The following is a 21,447-nucleotide window of genomic DNA, read 5'->3' as shown; positions in this document are numbered from 1 at the left end:
CTCAGATCTTTCACTCCTGTGGAGGTTTGCCCAATGTATTTATTCTCCACTTCTCCAAGAGAAGCCCAGGGGTTTGAAAAATTGTACCAAGTCTATAAAGATTTCAGATTGCTTTCTGTTGCTCCCACCCTCCACTTTCCACACTTGCTGCCACAGAAGGTTAAGATCAGTGTTGGAAAGGAGCCCCTTGTCAACATTAGAAGGAGTGGATATCTTTGAGGTAGCCCCCACCACCACATGGGTGCTCTTTAGGGAGCCTATGTTAGCTCCAACCTTTCCAGACTGCTACCTCCTTTCTCCTGCACCCCAGCATGATGTGTCCCACACTCATCAGAGAAAAATGATTGCAGTCTAACACTCAAAATTGAACCTGGAAGTCAAAGAATGAGCTACCCCTGGCTTTACCTGACCACTGTTCCAAGCCAGGCCTCCTGAGTCAACAGGCCAGTCTCTGTCTTCCTGTACTGCCTTGAACTGGAGATGTAGCTAAGGGGTAGAGCACTACCTTCCATGGTCCAGACACTGGCTTCTGTTCTCATCATCAGTAAGGACTCAGCCTCTATGATTCCACCTTTCATGTTTGACTACATAAAGAGAAAGAACCAGTAGCCATTTGGGGGCTCAGTGACCCTGGGGATAATTGTGCCCGCTGGGATCACGGGTAAAGTTTCACCACTTGGCGTCTGGCATTAAGCACCAGAACTTCATCCCTCATGTGATGAGGTGAAAAGGTACACATCAGATGACTCGCCCAAACTGCATCCAGGGTCCCTTGCTCAAGGGAGGGGGTCACCTTGACATACTGTTGTTATAGGAGTTCCTTGATTTTTCAGACTTCCTTTTGAAGAAGCCAATGAATGTGGCTTTGTTATTGAATAAACTAAATATTAGCCTCTGCTCTCTAATCCTCCTTGAAATGTGTGGGGAAACAACTCTGCATCTGAAGACTGGCCATTTTTTATGCAGAGTATGACAGTTACACCAGTAAAAGTTAACAAAATGCAAAGGATTATATTTGTACTAAAAGACCCAGATGAATGTGATGGCTGCTGAAGAGATGATTTCCTCTCCAGAGTCATGAATTGTCCAACCTCCATCCTTATAATAGCATAAATGAAAGAACATTGTAGACAGCTTGGCCTGGGTTCTGACCCAAAAAAACACAGAAAGGTAGTATCAAAGCTGAGCTACATGTTTCAGTGATGGTAAAATATGTTAGGAGCAGGCTTTCAAAGATGAGAAATTGCTGAAAGAGAAAGAAAGCAGATTCTCACCTTGGGACTGTGGAGTGCAGAACTTCTCTCTAAGCCAGTTTAGTAGCAGTGCATTAAATAGTGCCCACAGAGGCAACACAGAGCGCCTCCCAGTTTGGGAGAATGGTCACTGTTGACCTGTTTTGGTGCAGAGAGCAGCTTCCCGCTCTAAAACAAGGCGCACACCTGCCCATTTCTCTTAAGTAAAATGTGCATTCCAATCTTCAACACAAAGGACACAAGGGGAAGGGCGCTGAAGAAAGTACCTTTTACACACAGTTTTGTTTGTTTGTTTTTGGTACCAACTATTACTACATTAGTTCCTTTTCTCATTGCTGTGACAGACAGCAACTTAAGGGAGGACTCATTTGAAATCATGGTATGAGAGGACAGCCCATTATATCAGGAAGGGCATGGCAGCAGGAAGCTTGAAGCTGTGGCCTCAGGAGCACGAGGCACCCAGGAGTGAGTGCTGGTCCCCAGGTGGCTTTCTCCTTGTTCTCTTTTTGTTTAGCATGGGACCCCATCACAGACAATGGTGCCACCACATTCAGATTGAGTCTTTCCTCTTCAGTCAAATCTCTCAAATGCTTCAGTTTACACAGACAACTTCCCAGGTGTCTCCTGGCATTTCTTAATCCAGTCAGGTTGACAATCAAAACTAGCCATTACAGTTCCCTCTTTTCAAATATCCTTTTTCAGATATATCTATATGTGTGTGTGTGTGTGTGTGTGTGTGTGTGTGTGTGTGTGTGTGTGCGCACGCGCGCACGCGCTCATGCACATATGTGTACACACTCTCTGTATAGGAGTCTCTTCCTCCCTTTGTAACTCTTCTAGAGAAGAGAATATTTGGCTTTGGTTTTTGCTATAAACAGCACAGCCCCTCCCTGAACTCTATATTGCTCAAGAAGGGAAGGTATCTAGTCAAAACAAGGTTCTGAATGACTATGGCATCTTCCTTTTTGTGTACTCATGAGTAGATATCACATTTTTTAAAAGACTTAGGATAACTGATAAAGATACAAACATAGCAAGAAAAGTAATAGCAACTAGATACAGAATAATTTGAAGTAGAGAATAATATTGACATGGCTCAGTGGTTATGAGATGAGTCCTTGCTGCTCTTACGAAGGCCCCCAGTTTGGTTCATGGCATCTACATCAGGGGCTTCACAACAATTTGTAAGTCCAGCTCCTGTGGTTCCAACACCCTCTGACCTCTTAGAGTATTCTCACACTTATGCACCTGTCCATTTGCAAACACGCACACATAAAAATAAATAGACTAAATATTTCTAACATTTTTTAAATCTTAGAACAAAGAGTTGCTGTCTGTCAAAATGAGCTTCGAGGCAGGGTCCTGAGAATGTCCTCACTTAGAGATGTGATCATATGCACAGTGGCTGCTTTAGCCTTTTTCATTCGGCCTGGACATTGACTAGACCCTCAGTCCTGGAGCATTAACCCAGCCACAGTGCCCACGCTGTAACTAACCTTTGAGTGCTTGGATCCCACTCACCTGGGATCTTGAGGTCATGAGCAAATTGTACCATGCCTAACTCTAACTGGTTGGTCACTCAGACAATTCGTAGGCCACCTTCTCCATGTCAGGCACTGTGATCTCTGAATGTAGCCAACCAGAAGTCCCTTCCTTAGTGAAATTATCTCCTAGCAGGGAGGTAGATGGCAAGAAATATAATGAAAATGACAGTGTGTTAGGAGGTACTGGGGGGAAGACTCCACCTATCTAACACTTACATTATGAGGTTGAATCTACTCATAAAAGCAGTGTTTATTAATCCATCAAGGTCTAAAAGTTTTCCATTAACTTTAGTCAAGCAAGAACTGTCCTTGTGTGTGCTAAGATTTCCTGGTAACATGCCAAAACTTTGGAAATGTATAAGTGTCCTTTGGGGTGCAATGATCATTATTCATTTTCAAATTTACTTTTCTGCCTTTGCATAGCATATATCATATAAAATGTAGTCTTTTGAAAATTCCAAAATGTAGGTCCTTTTTGTTTGAACCTAATGTATTGCTTAGCTGAAATCTTTGTTGTGGGAATTGAGTCTGTCTGTAACTGCTTAGACTGCTACAAAGGAGAATAAGTCCCTGAAAAGCAGAGAGAAGGCCAGGAACTGCTAGGCTAGGCTGCACCTTGGTCATTGTCTGTTGCTGTTTATCTCCTGTAACCTTCTAAAGCATGTTATATAAATCCCGTGTAAACAAAACAGTTTCAGTGTTCTCCCTTTCTGAATGGGCAACATCCATGTAACTGCAATAGAACTTAGCTGTTTATGAGAAACAGCTGCTACTGAAGCACTTACTGGGGGTTGAGGAAAAGGGTGAAGCTGCTCTTTCTACAGCAGGTGCATGTAAGCTCTGTGTGTTTCCAAGATACCCTCTTCCCAACAGGCCTTGGCTGAAAGCCCCTCTACCAATTCACAGCTATAGCTGATGTACCATGTTGGGCTGACCCAGTCCAGCCACCTTGGCTGTAACTATGCACTGTGTTGGGCTAAGCCAGTTTGGCCTCCGTGGCTGTAGCTGATGTACCTCCCATGTTGGGCTGACCCTGTCTGGCTTCCCTGGCTGTAGCTGGTGTGTCCAGGATGTCTGTGCACCTGGGCATCATCGAGATATTAGGACCTGGAATTAGGAAAGAAAAGTTACCCTCCTTTCCAGTGGCTGAAAACCCCACATGTAAAACCTGGGACCAGACAGAAGCTGCATTTTCCATTAGGGAGGGAAAAGTGTCCCACTCTGAGTGGAGGGAATGACTCTCACCTACAGAGAAGAGTCTAAAGAATTATAAGGCAAGGTGTCTTATAGTCCTGTAGCTCCTCATATCCTGGAGCTACGATCTTACAGCTATAGGCATCTCCTCAGTGTTTCAGCTACTTTTGTCATGGTTGTGATAAAACAGTTGACAAGAAGTGACACTTGTCAAGGAGAAAGGGTTTATTCTTACAGTTCAAGGGGATGCAGCCACCATGCTAAGGTGGCAAAAGCAAGAAGAAGCTGGTGACATTGCCTCTGCAGACAGGAAGCAGAGAGAGGGAAATGAGGTCATCAAACCTCTAAACCCAGTGACCCACTTCATCCAAAGAGACCTCACCTCCTAAACACTTCACAACCTTCACAAATGGTGGCATCATCCCAGGACCAAGTGTTCAAACACATGAACCTGTCTGCAACATCTCACATTCAAAACACAGTGCCCAGTACAGGCGTAGTTTAAACTTAAACAAATGAATTCTCCCTTCTTTGTAGCATGTGTTTGGGCGCTTGACCTGTGTGCATGTCTGTGAACCCCTTGTGTAAGTGCCCACAAATGCCAAGAAGGGCATCAGCTCTCCTGTGACTAGAATTAGAGACAGAGATAAAGGAGAATAACCAAACATCCCAAAAATGAAGACAGCAAGCCCTACAAACACCTAAGGGAGAGAGTATTTCCAACAGAGTTATTATTTATCTCATGATAGGGGGATGTCTACAGTAAAAACAACTAATGGGATGCTCACTCATGGGGAGGGAAGAAAGGACCTCTTCCTAAAGCAAATATCTTTATGGTAACTCTGCATCACTGCTTTCACGGAACTTCCTTGGTTAAGTTTTGGATATTATAAACATCGATTTAATCATTTTTGTCATGTGTCTGCTGCTTCTCTCTATCATCTACTTAGGCCCACTTCAAAACCTAAACCATGGTTATGGTTATGGTAAATGACTCTACATGTTATATAAAGTTATAAAGACCATAAGACTTACCTGGGGGACTTAACACAGCCTCGCAGTCTAATGGCATGTGTACAGATAATATTAATGTATTACACTAACCTATGTGTTTAGTTTTGGCTTGGCTTTCTTTTTTGATGATTGGTTTGGAAGAGCCCAGCCACTGTGGGCAGTGCTGTCACTGGGCAGGTGGTCTTGGGCTGTATAAGAAAGCAAACAGAGCCAGTAAGCAACATTCTTCCATGGCCTCTGCTTCAGTTTCTATTTCCAGGGTCCTAGCCTGACTTTCCTTCATGATCTGCTATAAGCTGTAAGGAAAAATAAACCTTCCCCTGCCCCCGACACATACACACACAGAAAGAGGAAGCATGCAAACAGTTGAAGAAATATGAATAATAAGGACAAAGAGAAAGTTTCCAGAGTTTGGTCACTATTAAAAACAATTCGACAGCCTCCCAATATTCTTAAAACAAGGGCTCTAATCTTTCACATGAGAAAATGAGGTCAAATGAGAACTAACAGGGTTTTTGTTTGTTTGTTTTGTTTTTTGTTTTTGTTTTGTTTGTTTGTTTGCTTGTTTGTTTTTTGACACAACCTCAAAGTTTTGGTGTGACTTTCTTCCTATGTATCTGGTGGGATGGAAGAATCCAGAAAGCTAGCCTGCTAATTGCTTTCCCTTATACCAGATGTCCACCCTTGGCACAGTCCCATAGGTGGCAGGAACAGGATTATGTGGCTTGAACTCACAGAACCAGGACTTCAAGAGGATATAGGGACTGGAAGCTGTGGACCATGAATGGTGCTGTAGGTCCATGGAAGTCAGAGAAGGAATCTACCTACCTTGTAAGATGTTTTGGGGTCTCAATCTCTGTTCTACAATATGAAGAGACACCATGACCATGGCAACTCTTATAAAAGAAAGTGTTTCATTGCTGATTTGCTTAGTTTCAGAGGTTCCATCCATTATCCTTGTGGTGGGGAGTATGGCAACAGGTACAGTGCTTAGACAGTAGCTGAGTGCTACATCCTCATCCACAGGATGAAAGACAAACAGAGAAGAACACTGGACCAGTATTGAAAAGCTCAAAGCCTACTCCCAGTGACACATTTCCTCTAATAGGACCACACTTTCTGATCCTTATAATCCTAGCAAAGAGACTTACTCCCTAGTGAATATGCATTCAAATATATGAGTCTATGGGGGCCATCCTTATTCATCCACCATAAAGGTCTAATGGTACAACTTGCTGACTTCTGACACTCCCTCTCAAGTTGTGCAGCTGCCTTGCAGTCATGCCTATAGTATTGCACTTGGGTGGGACATTCCAAATGGCTGGATTTTCTGAGTTCAATGTCTTCTTCTCTTCCATGAACCCAAGAGCACCTAATTACCAAAGGGCTGCAAGGCAATAAAGTTTTGACAGGTATAAAATCCAGTCAAGTGTGTAAGTATCAAAAAAGAAACACAGCCTGGGAGAACTGATAAGAAGTAGTAGGGATTAGCCATGTGGGTTGCAGAGTCTGAGGAGGGTAGAATTGAATACTGATGTAAGTGCAAGGACATAGACATATATAGCCAAGCCTCTTAAGTTACGAGAATCCCAATTAAGCAGCCTTTGCCCCTCCTTGTTAAGACACCTCCCAGGCTCAGTCAGCTAGAAAAGCATCACCAAACTGCTTGAAGAGAACAATAATACTCCTGGTGAACTCTTGCCTAATCACAGAAAACCTTAGAATTAAGACTGAAAATGTGATAGTAAATTAAACTCATAATATTGGCATTTTTATGGTAAGTTGAGAAATATTTTTGCCTGGTATTTTAAGAATTTGGTGAGTTTTTGAGTGTCTTAGTCAGGGTTTCTATTGCTGTGAAGGAACAACATCACCATGGAAACTCTTATAAAGGAACACATTTATAGGAGCTGGCTTACAGTTTCAGAGTTTGGTCCATTATCATGGTGGGAAGCATGGCAGCATGCAGGCAGACATGGTGCTGGAGAAGGAGCTGGGTCGGCAGGCAGCAGGAAGAGAGAGTGAGCCCCTAGGCCAGGCTTGAGCTTCTGAAACCTCAAAGCCTACCCCACAGTGACACACTTCCTCCAACAAGGCCACGCCTCCAACAATGCCTCTCCTTATGAGTCTTTGGGGGACATTTTCAGTCAAACCATCACATGGGAAATTTATCTGTAAATCTGGAACTTGTTATTCTGGTTTTAAAATGTCATTTACAATCAGCATAAGCTCTTTGCCTATCATGGTGCAACGCCCCTTGACCCAAACTATTGTGCCACTACCACCGCCAACAACAACAACAAAAAAAAAAAAAAAATTGTACGTTTAAGTTGAAGTATATGAGTAAATTTTGGTAAATGTGTGAAATTGAAGCATTTAGGATAATGGTCTTAAAGTGTTTAATTGATTGAACTTAAACTTATTTAAGTATTTTTGATTGTAGATTTTGTTACTAGGATTGCTGGGGGTAAATTCAGTAAAGACTATATGTGTGAGGCCCTGGGTTCTATCCCCAACATCTCTAAAGGGGGGGGGGAGCCAATCCACTAAATATATAAATGCATCAGTGCATTTATAATATGTTAAAGGAAATTAATTCAGCCTCAAAAGGCCCTTTTAAAGCAATTATTGCTAACATTTGCAGATTTGTTAATAGTGTAATAAGATTTGCAAATTGAACTGAAATCAGCTACAAGATAAGCTGATAGCTTTGGGGGCTGGGCAGAGCACTTGCTGTGTAAATATGAAGATGTGAGTTTGAATCCCCAGCACTCACATAAAAGCCACGCATGGCTGCATGTGTCTATAATGCCAGTATTGACAGATAGAGTCTGGTAGCTTTCTATAGCTTGCTGCTCAGCCAACCTAGCACGAGGCAAGCACAAGAGGTCCTGTCTCAAGGTGGTAACACAGAGGAGGATAAAGAAAGACACAGATTTCTGGTGGAATGATGGGAGTTCCTTACATACTCTTGGGGTAACTCATATTAACATAGGAAACTTTGGGGTGCTGACTCCTATTCTGTGAAGTAGAGGCATTGTTGGAACAAGCTCAGTAGTCAACACTATCTCCCAGCAGGTTTATAGGGAAAATTAGATCTGTCTTTACTCTCTAGTAGCCATGACTACGTGTGCTCTAAGGAAGGCCACTGGAGCTTTGGTCTAGCCTGGGTCCGGAGAGTTCTCTTTGTTCTGTGAGAGTCAGTTGCTCTGATGTGAGCAGTCCTGGCATTCACATGTATTCAGTAGCACTCTGTTTTACTTGAATGAATAGATGATATCACAAAAGCAAACTCCTAAAGCTTGGAATGATGGTTGGAACTGATGAGGTTCATGGCTAGCAAGCAAGTTTTATTGTTAAAAACAAGAGTTGTAGATAAGAACAAGGTAAAAATTTATGGAGAAAGGAATGTGGTAGTGAAATTCAATTGCCATATTACCCCCGAGACAGGTGAATTAAGAAGACAAGTTCTCCATAACTTAGCCAAAATACTAGTATGAAAATGGAGGAGAGAATGCTAAATGAACTGCCACAGTTGGCAACTAGAACAAGGAAAACTGGCCACCTCCCCATAGCTGTCTGGGTCTCTGTTCCAGAGCCAACTTTTGGAGCTGTCAAGCCGAGAACACTTACTTCATGCAGATCAACAGGAAGGGTTCTTAAGGTTCTAAAAAGAGTCATAGGTAGTCATAAAAACTCATGACCATTCAAAACAACTATTTCAGTGGCCATGGAAACAGGAGTGGGTCCTTGAACAAGAAAAGGAAAAGGTGAGGCAGGAGGAACTGTCAGCGAATTGAGGAGGTCACAGCTCTGGCTAGACATTAAAGTCACCAGAGGAGTTTTATATGCTCTTCCTGGGCTCCCGCAGAGAAGCTGCTCCCAGTTGCACTCAGGGTTGTGAAGTGCTGACCCATATCACAGGATAAATTCAACTATTCCTGTCTCTCCTGGCATGTGTTGGTGACAACCTCAGTCTTGAGACATTTTCTCCAGTACCATTTCTGGCAAAAACATGTAGCCATGTGTCCAAATGGCACCGTGGGCTGCCCAAGTTTAAGGTGCTAGGAAGGGAAAGAATTTATCAGCTGTCATCTGAGCCATGATATATGCCTGGCCATGATATAAGTTTGGAAGATGTTTGGCGGGCCTGCTTCAGTGGTATTCCTTGTCTGGTGTGGTCAGCTGGCTTAGTCTCCAATAATGCTGCCTTTGAATCCTAATGGCCTATTTCTAATCTATGGGAGATGGTAGCAATCAGTTATCTATGAATTAATGCTTTCAAGTCCAGAGGGGGAAAACCCACCACAATAACAATAAACAAGGAACATGAAGCTTCCCATGATTGAAGTTCTATCCATCAGACTAGCCTATTCCCTCATCCTTGAGGCAGACTGGGTGGTCCAGTTAAACAGAACCAGCCCTCCTCCCACCCCAGCTCCACCCCAGGCATGTGAGTGGGCAGGATATCTTTAGGAGTGAACCATGCCCCCTTCCTGTCCTTGCTGACTACCTGTTGTCTTTATCACTGTGAGCCATGAAATGGCCAAGAGTCAATGTACCAAGCTAGTGTTGCTGTGGCCTTAAGGAGGGGTCAGAGGAAGATGACCAAACTAAAATGGAGACAGGCAGGCAGTAATCCTAATTCATGCATAGGTGAGAGGTTGATAAAACTAGAACATTGATTTTAAAGTTTATAGAAAAAGCAATTGGCCAAAGTCAACAAGTTTAAAGGCCATAGGCCAAATGTGACTCACTATCTGTTTTAGTAAGTAAATTTTTATTAGAATACCCATAACAATGGAACTTCCATGTTGTCATTTGTTTAATAATAAAGTTTTATTGTTGCATATACACCACAAGGCAGTTGGACTAACCAATCTGCTGACTGTTTTTGTAAATATTTATTCAAACACACACAGACAAACAGAGAGACAGACTGACAGTCAAGGGGGTGGAGGGACAGGGGAGCAGAGGCTTATTCTGTGGAAGTGTGGACCAGCCACACTAGATCTGGAAACACATGCATAGGGGTAAGGGTGGGAACACCACACTGAGCCTACTCCTGTAGTCGCTGTGACCCTACAAGCCCTGTCTCACCTGACAGGCTTCAAGAGACAGGTAGTAGGCTTTCTTTATATGCTGGTGCTGGCAAGAAAGAAAAGAAGTGTCCCAAGAACAATCAGAAAAAATCTGGTTGCTTTCCATATTGCACATCCTGGACATTTGTGATATACGTGTGTGTGTGTGTGCGCGCGCGCGCCAGAAAGAGAGAGAGATGATGATGATGACCATGATGATGGTGGTGATGGTTCCCAGCACTCCCAGGTGCTCTCTCCCTCTCTTTTTGATATCTCCCAAACCCTTGCTCCATTCCCTGAGTGCTTCCAACTGCTGTTACATGAAGCAGGTTCCTGAGGCACCTTGCAGACATTTCTCACAATTGTTCTCTAGCATTAGCTGCTTTCTTTTTAATACTAAAATCTTTTCAACTTTTCCCTATCAAAACCAAATGACAAGCTGGGCATGGTGGTACACACTTTTAATCCCAATACTCAGGAAGCAGAGGCAGGCAGATCTCTGAGTTCAAGGCCAGCCTTGTCTACAGAGCAAGTTCCAGGACAGCCAGGGCTACACAGAGATAAACCCTGTCTCAATAAACCAAACAAACAAACAAAACAAGTAACTACTTCACAGTATACTTTTAACATACATATATAAAGCACTTAAAATGACCTTGGTAAGAGTTTTAGACGCGTATACTTGCATGCATGTGTGCATGCCAGTGTATACCCAGCTGCACAGGTACCGTAGGGGTGAGGTTCAGAGAACAACCTTCAGGGCTCAGCTGCTTCTTTTCACTGTAGGTTCTGGGGATCAGACCTAGGCTTCATCCTAACATAGCAAACACCCAGAGTCACCTCACCCGCAGCTGCAACTCATTCTTAAAATAGCACAACAGCAGCAGCAGCATTGAAAAAACATGTAAATGCCTCTATTAAAAATAAAAGTGTTTAAAAATAAATAAATAAAAATGTTTAATCATAAAAGAAATCAGAGCATAAAACTACAGGTTCCAGGTGGATTGAAATATCTGTGATGCTTATATCTTCTTTAAAGTATTAAGCCCAGAATTTGTACAAAGGCCAGGTACTTCATACACATACAACAGTTCTCTTCAAGGCCAATGAGCATGGGAAGATGCCCTGAAGTCAGGCGTGATGGTATAGATCTATAATTCCAACCTCAGGACCATAGCAGAAAGATCCTGAATTTGAGGCTAGCCTGGGCTACATATTGAAACCCTGGAGACAGGGGTGGGGTGATCATCAGTGAAATACAAATTAATACAATGATGAAGTGCCATTGCCCACCAGAAGGGCTAAAAGTCTGGTATTACAATAGTAATACCAGAGCTTGGTGAAGTGTGAAATAATTGAAATACATTTAAATTCCTGGTGAAATCATACATTTTTACTATCAATTCTGAAGTCTTTAAAAGTACCTATTAAAACTAAAAGTATGCTCACCTAGCAGTTCTGTTCCTATTAATGCTCCCAAGAGACCGGGCGTTTCTTACTCTCCAGGAGAAGAAAGTATCTCGATCAGTATTCTCAACATCCCATTGCACTTTGTCTCAGAGGGTGGGCAGCTGTCTAAGCAGATGTAGAGTGAATGAAGCTTTTGTGTTGCTAACTAGAAATGGAAGTTCCCAGTGGCCCAGAGCACAGGGTTGGGATTTCAGAAGGCAGGGCTGAGAGGAAGGCAGGGTTTTACAGGGCTCTCTTGCTAAGGAAGGCAGGTGTTAGCTAGCACCACACTCAGAGGTGGCGGTTAGGAGTCACTCGACTGTGGGGGGAAGCCAGAGGGAAGACATGGCCTGTCAGGAGTTCAGCTGGGGTGAACACTCATCACCTTGATGACATTTTATCACTGCTGGGGAGTGCATACCTCTCTCTAGACCTGAGTCATGCCACCCGCCATTCCGAGGAGTAGAACTAGCACATTGCTCTAACCGCTGGTTTTACAGGAAGCCTCACAGTTCCGTAACAGTGGAACAAAAGGGGCACAGGAAATGACACTCCAGATAAACTGGCTTAAACTACCAACTTTTTTCTTTTATGTGCATGGGTGTTTTGCGTACATGTAAGTCTCTGTACCACATGAGTGCCTGGTGCTGCAGAGACCAGAAGAGGGAGTCGGATCTGAACTGACAGAACTGTCATGAGCTGCCATGTGTGTGCTGGAAGTCAAATGTGGGTCCTTGGTGAGAGCAACCTGTGTTCCTAACTCTGCTACCTCCCCAGAGCCCTTAAAGTACCAATTACTTTACACCCAATAATCCGCTTCACTCTTCCAACCTCCAACAAATTGTACCTGGCTCTCCACCTAAGTTGACCTTGTTCTTCTCTGATGCCACCTTTCCCTCGTGAACATTCAGGAAGGGACATAGGCTTTGGCCATGGACTGTATCCTTAGAAAGAATATGGACACCTCCTAGAGGAACGTGAACGGAGAGTAAAGCCCCGCCTTCTTATGTGCACCCCATGTTGCACAGGCAAGCCCAGATTCTCACGACTCAGTTACCCGACTTCCTTGAGATGGCCTTCATTGTTAATAATCCCTGAGTTCAAAGGTCTGTCCTTGATTTACTAGACAGCAGACAATGCTGTGCTGGTCATGTTTTTGCCAAGGACAGAGCAAGAGAGGATGGCCTTAATTAGAAAGAAGAGTCAGAGACGGGACTTCCTGACCTTGAACAGGCTGGGGATACCCCAGGCCCCTGGAAGGGAGACCCAATCACCTCTACTAGCACTAACAGAGTGGTTCTACCTAGCACACATCCAGGAATGAGCCTCTTAAGACCCTTTGAGGAAGGTGCTTCGGCTCAGGAGACGGCTTCACTTCACCAGGAAGCAGCCTGTGCTGCAGCCTCAGGACAAGCTTGTAGCTGGATTCTATTTCCCCAGTGACAGAAGCATAGCCAGGTCCCCCTGGCTGGTTGCCCTCAGCAGATAATTTATGCATGCTGTTCTGCTCTTCGAGAGAGTTCCTTAAATAGTGAGGAAAGCAGCTTGTGAATTCAGTGGGGCATCCAGCCCACACTGCTCCAGAGGGGAGGAAGGGAGGCTGCCTTCACACCATCTCTGCTGTCGCCTTTAAGGCTCACGGGGACACCCCTGAGAGCTGGCAGCCAAACACTGAAGCCCAAGCTCCTGTTTCACTCTGGTAAATCCCACTAGGGAAGAGTTTCTGGTTTCACTCTCAGCCTTTATTCCTAGTCAAGCAGACAAGGGAGGAGAGGGGGGCCAGCCCCAGGGAAACACAGCAGAGAGGCTCCATCCTTGGCATGATGAGCTGTACTCAGATGAGATCCCATTGGATAAAGCTAGAGAAGGACCCCAGCCCGAGGCCAGGGAGATGCACCATGCTCATCACCTGGCTCTAGAGATGGTGGGGTAGGAGAGGTATCCACAGCACTGTGTCAGCCTTGAGTTACTCACACCCAGCAGGCACCTCCACCGTACATGTCGAACTCCCCAGCAAACCTGAGTGGCTGCCAGCTCTCTTCAGAGAAGCGGGATGTGGGCTTTCTCTGGCCTCCCACCTTCATGGTGCTGTAGAAACTAGCAAGAACACATGTGGGCTTGTGCAAGCATGAACTCATCTGCTAAAGCCCACAGTCCACCTGCCTGCCATGCTGGACTTCAAGCCAAATTTAACTCCACCTGCTCCTTGAGATGTGTGTGCCCCTTGGCAGTCACTTGACTGAGAACCTTAATCGTCGGCATCCCCTGGAACTCCAGCCAGTGGCTTCCCTTTTCAAGCGTGTCCAGACTGTAAGCACCCTCACCAAGAATTGTAGGGGCCCTGAAGCTGTGGCTGCACTGTGGCTCATACTTATCAATAAGCAAACCTCACCCAGGTGTCAGGGGGAACTGTGCCTTTCCAGACTTGGAAGAAGTCTCCATCCCTCAGGGCTTCCTTCCCCCAACAAGCTTGTCCTGTCTTCTCTCTTACCCAGCCAAGCTTAAGTGATGGTGAACACTGGTTTGTCTCACAACAGTCACCAGCTGTGACCCTTCTCAGGTGACTTGGGCCTTGTATGATATTCTTTAAACATCCATAATCTGGGCTCTAAGAAAAATATTGTTTATTGTATGTATGGTGTGTGTTTTGTATGTATGCACATGTGTATTTGGGTGCATTCCACATGTGCACATGCACACAGATGCCATAGGCCAACATTAATTGTCTTTCACAAATTCTCTCCACCTTGTATTTTGAGATAAGGTCTCTCACTGAGCCTTGAGCTCACCATCAGCTAGACTGATGAGTCAGTAAGCTCCAGGGATCTGCCCATCTCTGTCCCTAACACCGAGGTGTCAGAAGCATGTTTTTCTTCTTACATGGCTGCCAGCAACACTTAATAAAAACAGCTTTGGGATGTCACTGTGATATGCAGAGCCTCAGCAATGGAATGGGATCAGCAAGTCATGGGGACAAAAGCCAAATGAGCTATAAACGAGAAATAAAAGAGAAATGCCAGGCAGACAATCCCAGGAGATTCTGTTCCTCTGAATCCATAGCTGGGGAGAATCTGTGTATATCGTGCAGATGGAGTTTAGGTATCCCAAAATGTGAAAACTGGAACATCATTGCAATGGCTTCTGAATGGGCTCCCCACCTCCATCCAACTGCTGCACACTGCCATCCTGCCAGATAGCCACCTAGTTTTGGCATGCCCATGTCCTGTATTGTGTGTGATTCAGGACCCACCTCTACTCAAGTCCACTCTGCCCCACTGAGCAGATGAGTTCCCTCCCAGTCCCCCATCACACCCTCTAGTCTCTTAGTTGTTATGCCTTCTATCTTTTTAGTAATGTTTAAAAACTAAATTCATGTGGTCAAACCTGAATCTTGCATTGTAGCGCCCCCTCCTTTACCTGTGTTAAGGTCTCAATAGATGCATAGTCCACTGAACAATAACTCCTCATTAATGGGGGAGGTGGGAGTGTGTATTATGAAGAGGAGTGTCTCAGCCTGCTAGAAGGAGATGCCCGCATCTTCTAGCTACTAGAAGAGATGACAGACAGGTATGAAGATAGCCTAAGCCACAAGAAACCCTGGCAGAATTTTTTTGTTGTTGTTGTTATTTTAGGACAGGTGCCCCTGTCCTATATTGAGGTTTAATAAGGATCAGAAGAAACAGATAGGCCGAATAGATGTTTATTCAGGGAGAAATAACTCACACATAGACAGATGAACACCAGCAGGTTCTTGGTCCCAAGGATGCCTCCAGATGTTCTCCTGTTCCTGTACTGCAAGCAAGAGAGCTCCTGGAGCCCCTTCCTCAGACATAGTTCCCCCAGGTAACATCTGCCCCTGTCCCCACCCCAATGGGCATGGTCTGTGCCACAGGTGCGGACAAAGGGAATATCTCACTACAGTCCTAAACAAATCCAGACCCACTGTCCTCAAACCTATTGTCTAATTGACACTTTGCACTGTCATCTTGGTTCTGGCCCAGAGGAATCATTGGAGATAATCAGAGGAGGTGAAAGATGTGTGAGCATAGTGCCTGGTTCCATGCAGAAGGTTCCACGTCCTGATGGATTGTTAAGCTGAAGAGGGCTGGTGTGTAAAAAATGAGCAGAGTAGGGCATTGAAGGGTGAAACTCTCTTCCCTACCAAGTGTCCTCAGTGAGTCCTCAGGACGCAGCCATTCCCCTTCTTGTGACTGATTCCTGGAAGGTAAAAATGTGGAAAGGAAAGGAACCCATAGTTCCTATCAGCATGAAAATAAATGCTTACCCTCTACCCCCAGCACCCTCTCTTTTGGGAAAAAATACTGCCCATGCTAGATTGTGTCTTGATGTTGGGAAACTGTTTTCTCTGAATAGAAACAGTTCCTCCTGGAAGGAGCCTTGGGAATTTGTCTGAAGTTAGAAGTCTCAGGACACTCAGAAAGTTAAGAGAGTCCCAAGGCCCTTTCCAAGGTTATGAAAGCAGTAAACAGTTGCTCAGGGGAGGCTCTTCCATGGAGCTGCCTGGGTAGGGACTGCAAAGGATGCAGTTTTCATGCATCATCATCCATCACCCATGCCGGGATGGGCTTTTTTGGTGATGCCACTACCATGGAGTGACTCATGCTACTGTTAAGTAACCCCAGCAAACTCATTGGCTCACCAAGCCAATGGGTGGGCCCATTTCCTTAATCTGTCATCTGTGCCATATCTGGGTTAGATAAATGCTTGTTCATGTCCCTCCAGGAAGAGTCACAAGACACCTGGGGAAGCATTCGTGCTGGTATCTGGTCCCTGCTGATGTGATCTCCAATTGTTCTGAGCATATCTCAAGGGGGGGGGTGTCCAACTGGTTCCTCATTGTGACAGGAAATCATATTAAAGTCAACAAGCGAATGTACCCAACAGACTAACACAAAGAATGAGAAACCCTTAGAAACGTGAAAGGTTGTAGGTGCCATTTAGCCTTCCCTCAGCTAAAGCCTTGCTGTGCGCTCCGAGCTGGAGAGCCAAAACAGAGGTATCAGAGCTTTGAGGAGTGCAAGGAGACGTCTAAGGATTCTCATCTCCATTTGTCTGCTTATCCAGGCCTTATTCCTCAGCACACTCACATGTGACTTTTCCCAATACGACTCCCTGTCACAACAAGGAGCCAGCTCTATTTCTCAGTCCTGGAGGTAGCATCCTAGGCAGAGAGAGTTGCAAGTTCCCAATGAATGGCAATATGTTTCATGCCACATTTAATGGTGAGCCCCCATATATCCTCTGACTAATGGAGCCCTCTCTCCACAGGCACAGAGGACACACAAGAAGGTCCCCAAGTGCAGGAGAGTGCACCACCACTCTGAGAAGCCTCATTCCACTCCATCAACAGCCATTGACACACCAAGCACAGCACAGGGCAGCAGTCACACAGCCCTACGGAGCAGCCCGTTCCTGGGGTCTAGCCAGGTGGCCCTGCTTCCCAGGAACAAGCAGGGGTGTGCCCCACAGTCAAGCACCTCCAACCCTGCCTGCTCCTTCCAGAGGAGCAAGTCTTTGTTTTGTTTGCCCAGTGGAGGCCCCTCCCCAACTGAAGCACAGCCACTACTGACTGGTGCTCAGAGACACAGTGCATCCGAGTGGCGGCCCAGCAACCTCCTGTCCATTGATGACTTAGAGGGGGCCCAGGAGACAGATGTGGACACAGGCCTGCAGCTGTCCTCCTCAGACCTGTCTGTGGTCTCCGCATATTCTGCACCCAGTAGGTTTTGCAACACTGTGGAGTCATCATCTCTCCCATCCAAGAGATGTAGCAGCCACTGGCCAGCACCCAAGAGTCCCGAGGAAGGACCACTGGCTGCTGCCAGTGAGGTGAGCCCAGACACCTCCTGCGATTCCCACCCTGTCTTCACCAAAGGCTCTCCCAGCCCCTCACAAATAACTACTGCTGCTCTCTCAGCTTCTGGTGTCTCCTTGCTCACAGAGTCATCCCCACAACTCCCTTGTGAGGACTCTAAAGCCACACAGGGTGGTCAAGATGTGCTATTGCCTGCAGCAACAGTCGGCCCGGAGGATAATGACATGGAGGAGTTCTACATCTGAGCATGTCTTTGTTTTCAGACAGACTCAGTCACAGAAACTCGGGCACCACAGCCCATTGCCCTTGGTTCACAGGGTGATCTCCGTCCCATTTGCCAACTCTGACAAAAACCTAATTATCTGTCTTGGGAGATCATTAACATGTTAGCCATGCTGCCTATCCTTAACTGAATGGTGACATATTTTTAAAGGCTCAGAAAAAAAGAGAAAAAAAGCTGACATTTATATGCAAATAAATTTTCAACACACTTAAATAATAAAATCTATTTAATCTATTTTAAATGCTCAATTATACAATTTAATGCTTCATATAATTATTTGAAAAAAAAAAACATACTCAAGCTAGAGTTGACTTGACAGTTGTTCATACTGTAAAACTAAAATTACTGAAGCCAAAATTTTAAACAGGAAAAGGACACCAAGGGACTCCTTCCTATCAGAGCTCAGTGTGAAGCAGAGAATGCATGCCTTCCTGGTTCCCCACAGAGAATCACACAAGGACCCTGGAATCCTGATGTCCTGCTCCCAGTGGGTGTGGTAGCTTCATAGGACAGCTGTCAACCTCCATCTGCCAGCAGACTGCCTTGCTCTGAGCCATTCAGCACTTGAACATCTGGGTTTACACACAACTGGCTAATAAGCCTTGTAAGGATTTAGCACAAGTAACCAATGCCTTGCACACTTTACAAAATACTCTGAGTCATGACACCTAGTTTTGCACACTCTTCCACAGCTGGTTTATGGGAGTAAGCAAATCTGTAGACCATCCCCTCTGGACTGGTTGGTGTAAAAGGACTCATTGCCTGCAGTTGCAAGGAACGGGTTATAAAGCATGTTAAGGAATTACGTGTGAGATTCACTGACTTTTAAAAGCACACTCTTAAGGGCTGCATATGCCTCTCTCCACAAATGACCAGAGCCATCTTTTGTAGCGCTGTCTCCCATAAACATTTTTGGCTGGCCTTTTGATTGTATGGGTGAGCAAATGCCCCACTCCCTAAAGCAGGAAACTCCATGCAGTGCTGCCCCACACAGCCAACCCCCAGTGCACAGAAGCCTTAGGGAAAGCAGCGCTGCAGCCACTCTAGCTTTTCCATCTGTTGTCCCTTACCACCACTGTGTGAATGGTGGTTAGACCTCCTGGTGAGGCTCTGTCTACAACCCACCCTCACCAATGCCAAGTGCTGGCATTGGTGGCAATGCCAAACTGTCCCTACACTCTATTTGTCCTTGGGAAAGAAAAGCTTGGGTATGGACTGTTGCCTGCCCAGCGCGGTGCTTCTTGCCTAAATTACTCATGGCCGAGTTTTTTCTCTGGAAGGACCTATACCAGCTCAGACGCAGCTTCAGACACTTTCCAGCCTTCAGGCTCTCTTGTCATCCATCAGCATCCATCAGCATCGGGTTTGCCATCACCACAAGGAGAGCCTGAGATTCTGCCTTGCTCTGACTTCTAGGACTCTGAATTCTGCTCCAGTGTATATAAATAAAAACATGGTCTCTTCTAATTCCAACTTCTGAAAAGGGCTAGATAATAAATATTTTAAACTTTTGTCAATCATGTTTTAAACTTTATCTAAATATGTTGCTATTGCTTCTATTGTAGCATGAAAAATAAAATATATAATGAATGGTTGGAAGTGGCTGAATTGCAATCAAACTTCATTTCTAACAACAGGTTACAGCCAGTATTGGCTCAAGCGGCAGTTGGGGAGCCCCCAAAATAGATGACTGTGGACAATTGATTCCAGCTGGCCATCAGCTTAGACTTTTCAATCCTATGCTGCCACTGCCGGCACTGCTGCCATTGCTGGTATGAGGGACACAAAGAAACTTGGCTTCTCAGAGTCATAGGCTCGGAATGCAAGGAGAAGCTTTTCCACCAAGCTGATTCCCAGTGCATCCCTGCAGCCCACCCCCAGCTCAGAAATGTGGCTGATAGCATCAAACAGATACATCAGAAAGGAGCAAGAATAACTCTGGGGTCATGGCAGGCCTCTAAGGACAGGAAGCCAGTGCATCGCTGCCAAATGAAAGCGTGTGCCCTACATCCCTATAATGGCTTCTGTCTTTGTTCTCCACGGTACTGCTGTTTTGGTATACTTGCCCCCGAGGATTGTTTGAGCCCCACTCCAATATCAGCATGAGAGATGTCTCCTCACCATCCTGTCTACCAAACGGTGATCCCAAAACGATGTTAGAGAGACTACATAGAAGAAAGGCTTGTGAATGCCACCCTTCTGATTCAGCCCACTCCCAGGCTCCCCTGGGAGTCTACAGAGGGGTCACAGGCACAGCTTCATTCTGTAAAAGCTTGGCTGTGCTAACTAGTGCCTCCCTCCTGACGTCCACCAGCCCGGTCCTGATTTTTAGAGTTGTACCTTATGATACATACTGGAATCCAATAGGTGACAAATTTGTTCAACTGAAAAATATTGAGTCATCACATAAGCTATTTCTCTTTTAAATTAGTCTCAATGATATAGAGAGTATTCATTTTATTCCTTGATTTATGTTGTCTAGTAAGACTCAATCTCTTGTCTCCTTAACCTTAAACCACCCCACTCCTAGCAAAGGGCTGGCGAGTGAATGCCTTGTTACATTCCATTCCTTATTTGCCTTGATTTTTAGTTACTGTTCAGGGTGTCACTTTATTCTACACTAAGCACTACCTAGTGACTTGCTTTAGACATCAAATATTTCTCATTGTGTCCCCAACTGAACTGACAAACTACAAAAATCACCTTGAGTTGTGTGAGTTGCTTAAATATGTATCAGGGTGACTCATGGGGGCAAGGATGACCCTTTTATGGCAGAGGGAGGGGTGATACTTGTTGAAATAAGCTGGCTTTAGTGCTGGTGTTACTTGAGTCTCAAGGCCCAAAAAGCAGGGCCATCATAGCCAGATTCCTCCATCTAGAGTGCCCCAGAAGAGCCTATGTCTATTTTTAACCAAGAATGCCTTCAGTACATGGCTGATGTTCTTTTTCCCTGGAAAAACAGGAGAAATGTCTGTTTTTCTATCCCCTTCTTTGTGTAATGATGAATTCTCTAGTCTGCCTGCTATCAGACACCTGAGCAGACACACAGAAATACAGAAAAAAGAAATTTAGAGCAAATCAAATCAACCATGGAGGGCAGTAGGCACAGCTCAATGGTACCCACTCACCTGGTATACATGGGGCACTGGGGTCAATCCCAGCATCAAAAAACAAAACAAGGGAGGCATGGCTCAGTGGTTAAGAGCATTCGTCCCTCTTTCAGAGGACATGGGTTTGGTTCCCAGCACTCACATGGTAGCTCAAAACCACCTAGGGCATCAGAATCCCTCTCCTGGCCTTCATAGACACCAGGTACATATGTGGTATGCATACATACATACATACACACAGGCAAAACACTCATGCACATAAATAAATCTAAAAATAATAAACATTCAAACAAACCATGGAATGATCCTCCATTGCACACCGGGACTACAGCACCAACAACAGTCCTGCTGGTAAACTCCAAGGGAGCTCTGGGAGTGTGCACAGCAGGCCCTCCCGCACCCCAGCCGCCCCCTCCCCCACCCCTGCCCCATTGCTTCCTGTGTCTGCTCATTGCTGTGTTCCACCTCTCCTGTGTCCCCTGGAAATGCTCAAGAGAATAACAGGCGAAGCTAATGTTGGAAAAAAATTATCAGGGGAAATACACTTTGTCACCATTAATTGTTGCAACAAATGGATTTAGGAAGGGTCAGGAAACTGAATATAAAAATTATATATCAGCATATTGTTCCAGTTTTTACCAAAGGCTTCTTCTCGTTTGGGGACATAGAAGGCTAGTTACAAA

The 21,447-nt window shown here is 45.1% G+C and overlaps 1 protein-coding gene across 1 annotated transcript in view; it reads left to right on the top strand.

Moving 5' to 3' along the window:
- Positions 1 to 17,838, top strand: part of Fam124a (family with sequence similarity 124 member A) — a 49,007-nt gene extending 31,169 nt beyond the window's left edge. The window contains exon 4 of the mRNA XM_051195553.1: positions 16,825 to 17,838. Within this exon, the coding sequence (XP_051051510.1) occupies positions 16,825 to 17,616 (792 nt within the window). The 3' untranslated portion in view covers positions 17,617 to 17,838. The remainder of the gene's footprint in view (positions 1 to 16,824) is intronic.
- The last annotated feature ends 3,609 nt before the right edge of the window (positions 17,839 to 21,447 follow it).

The sequence above is a fragment of the Phodopus roborovskii genome, unplaced genomic scaffold, assembly GCF_943737965.1.
Source record: "Phodopus roborovskii unplaced genomic scaffold, PHOROB, whole genome shotgun sequence".
NCBI lineage: Eukaryota > Metazoa > Chordata > Mammalia > Rodentia > Cricetidae > Phodopus > Phodopus roborovskii.
This window is presented reverse-complemented; position numbering and strand designations above follow the sequence as displayed.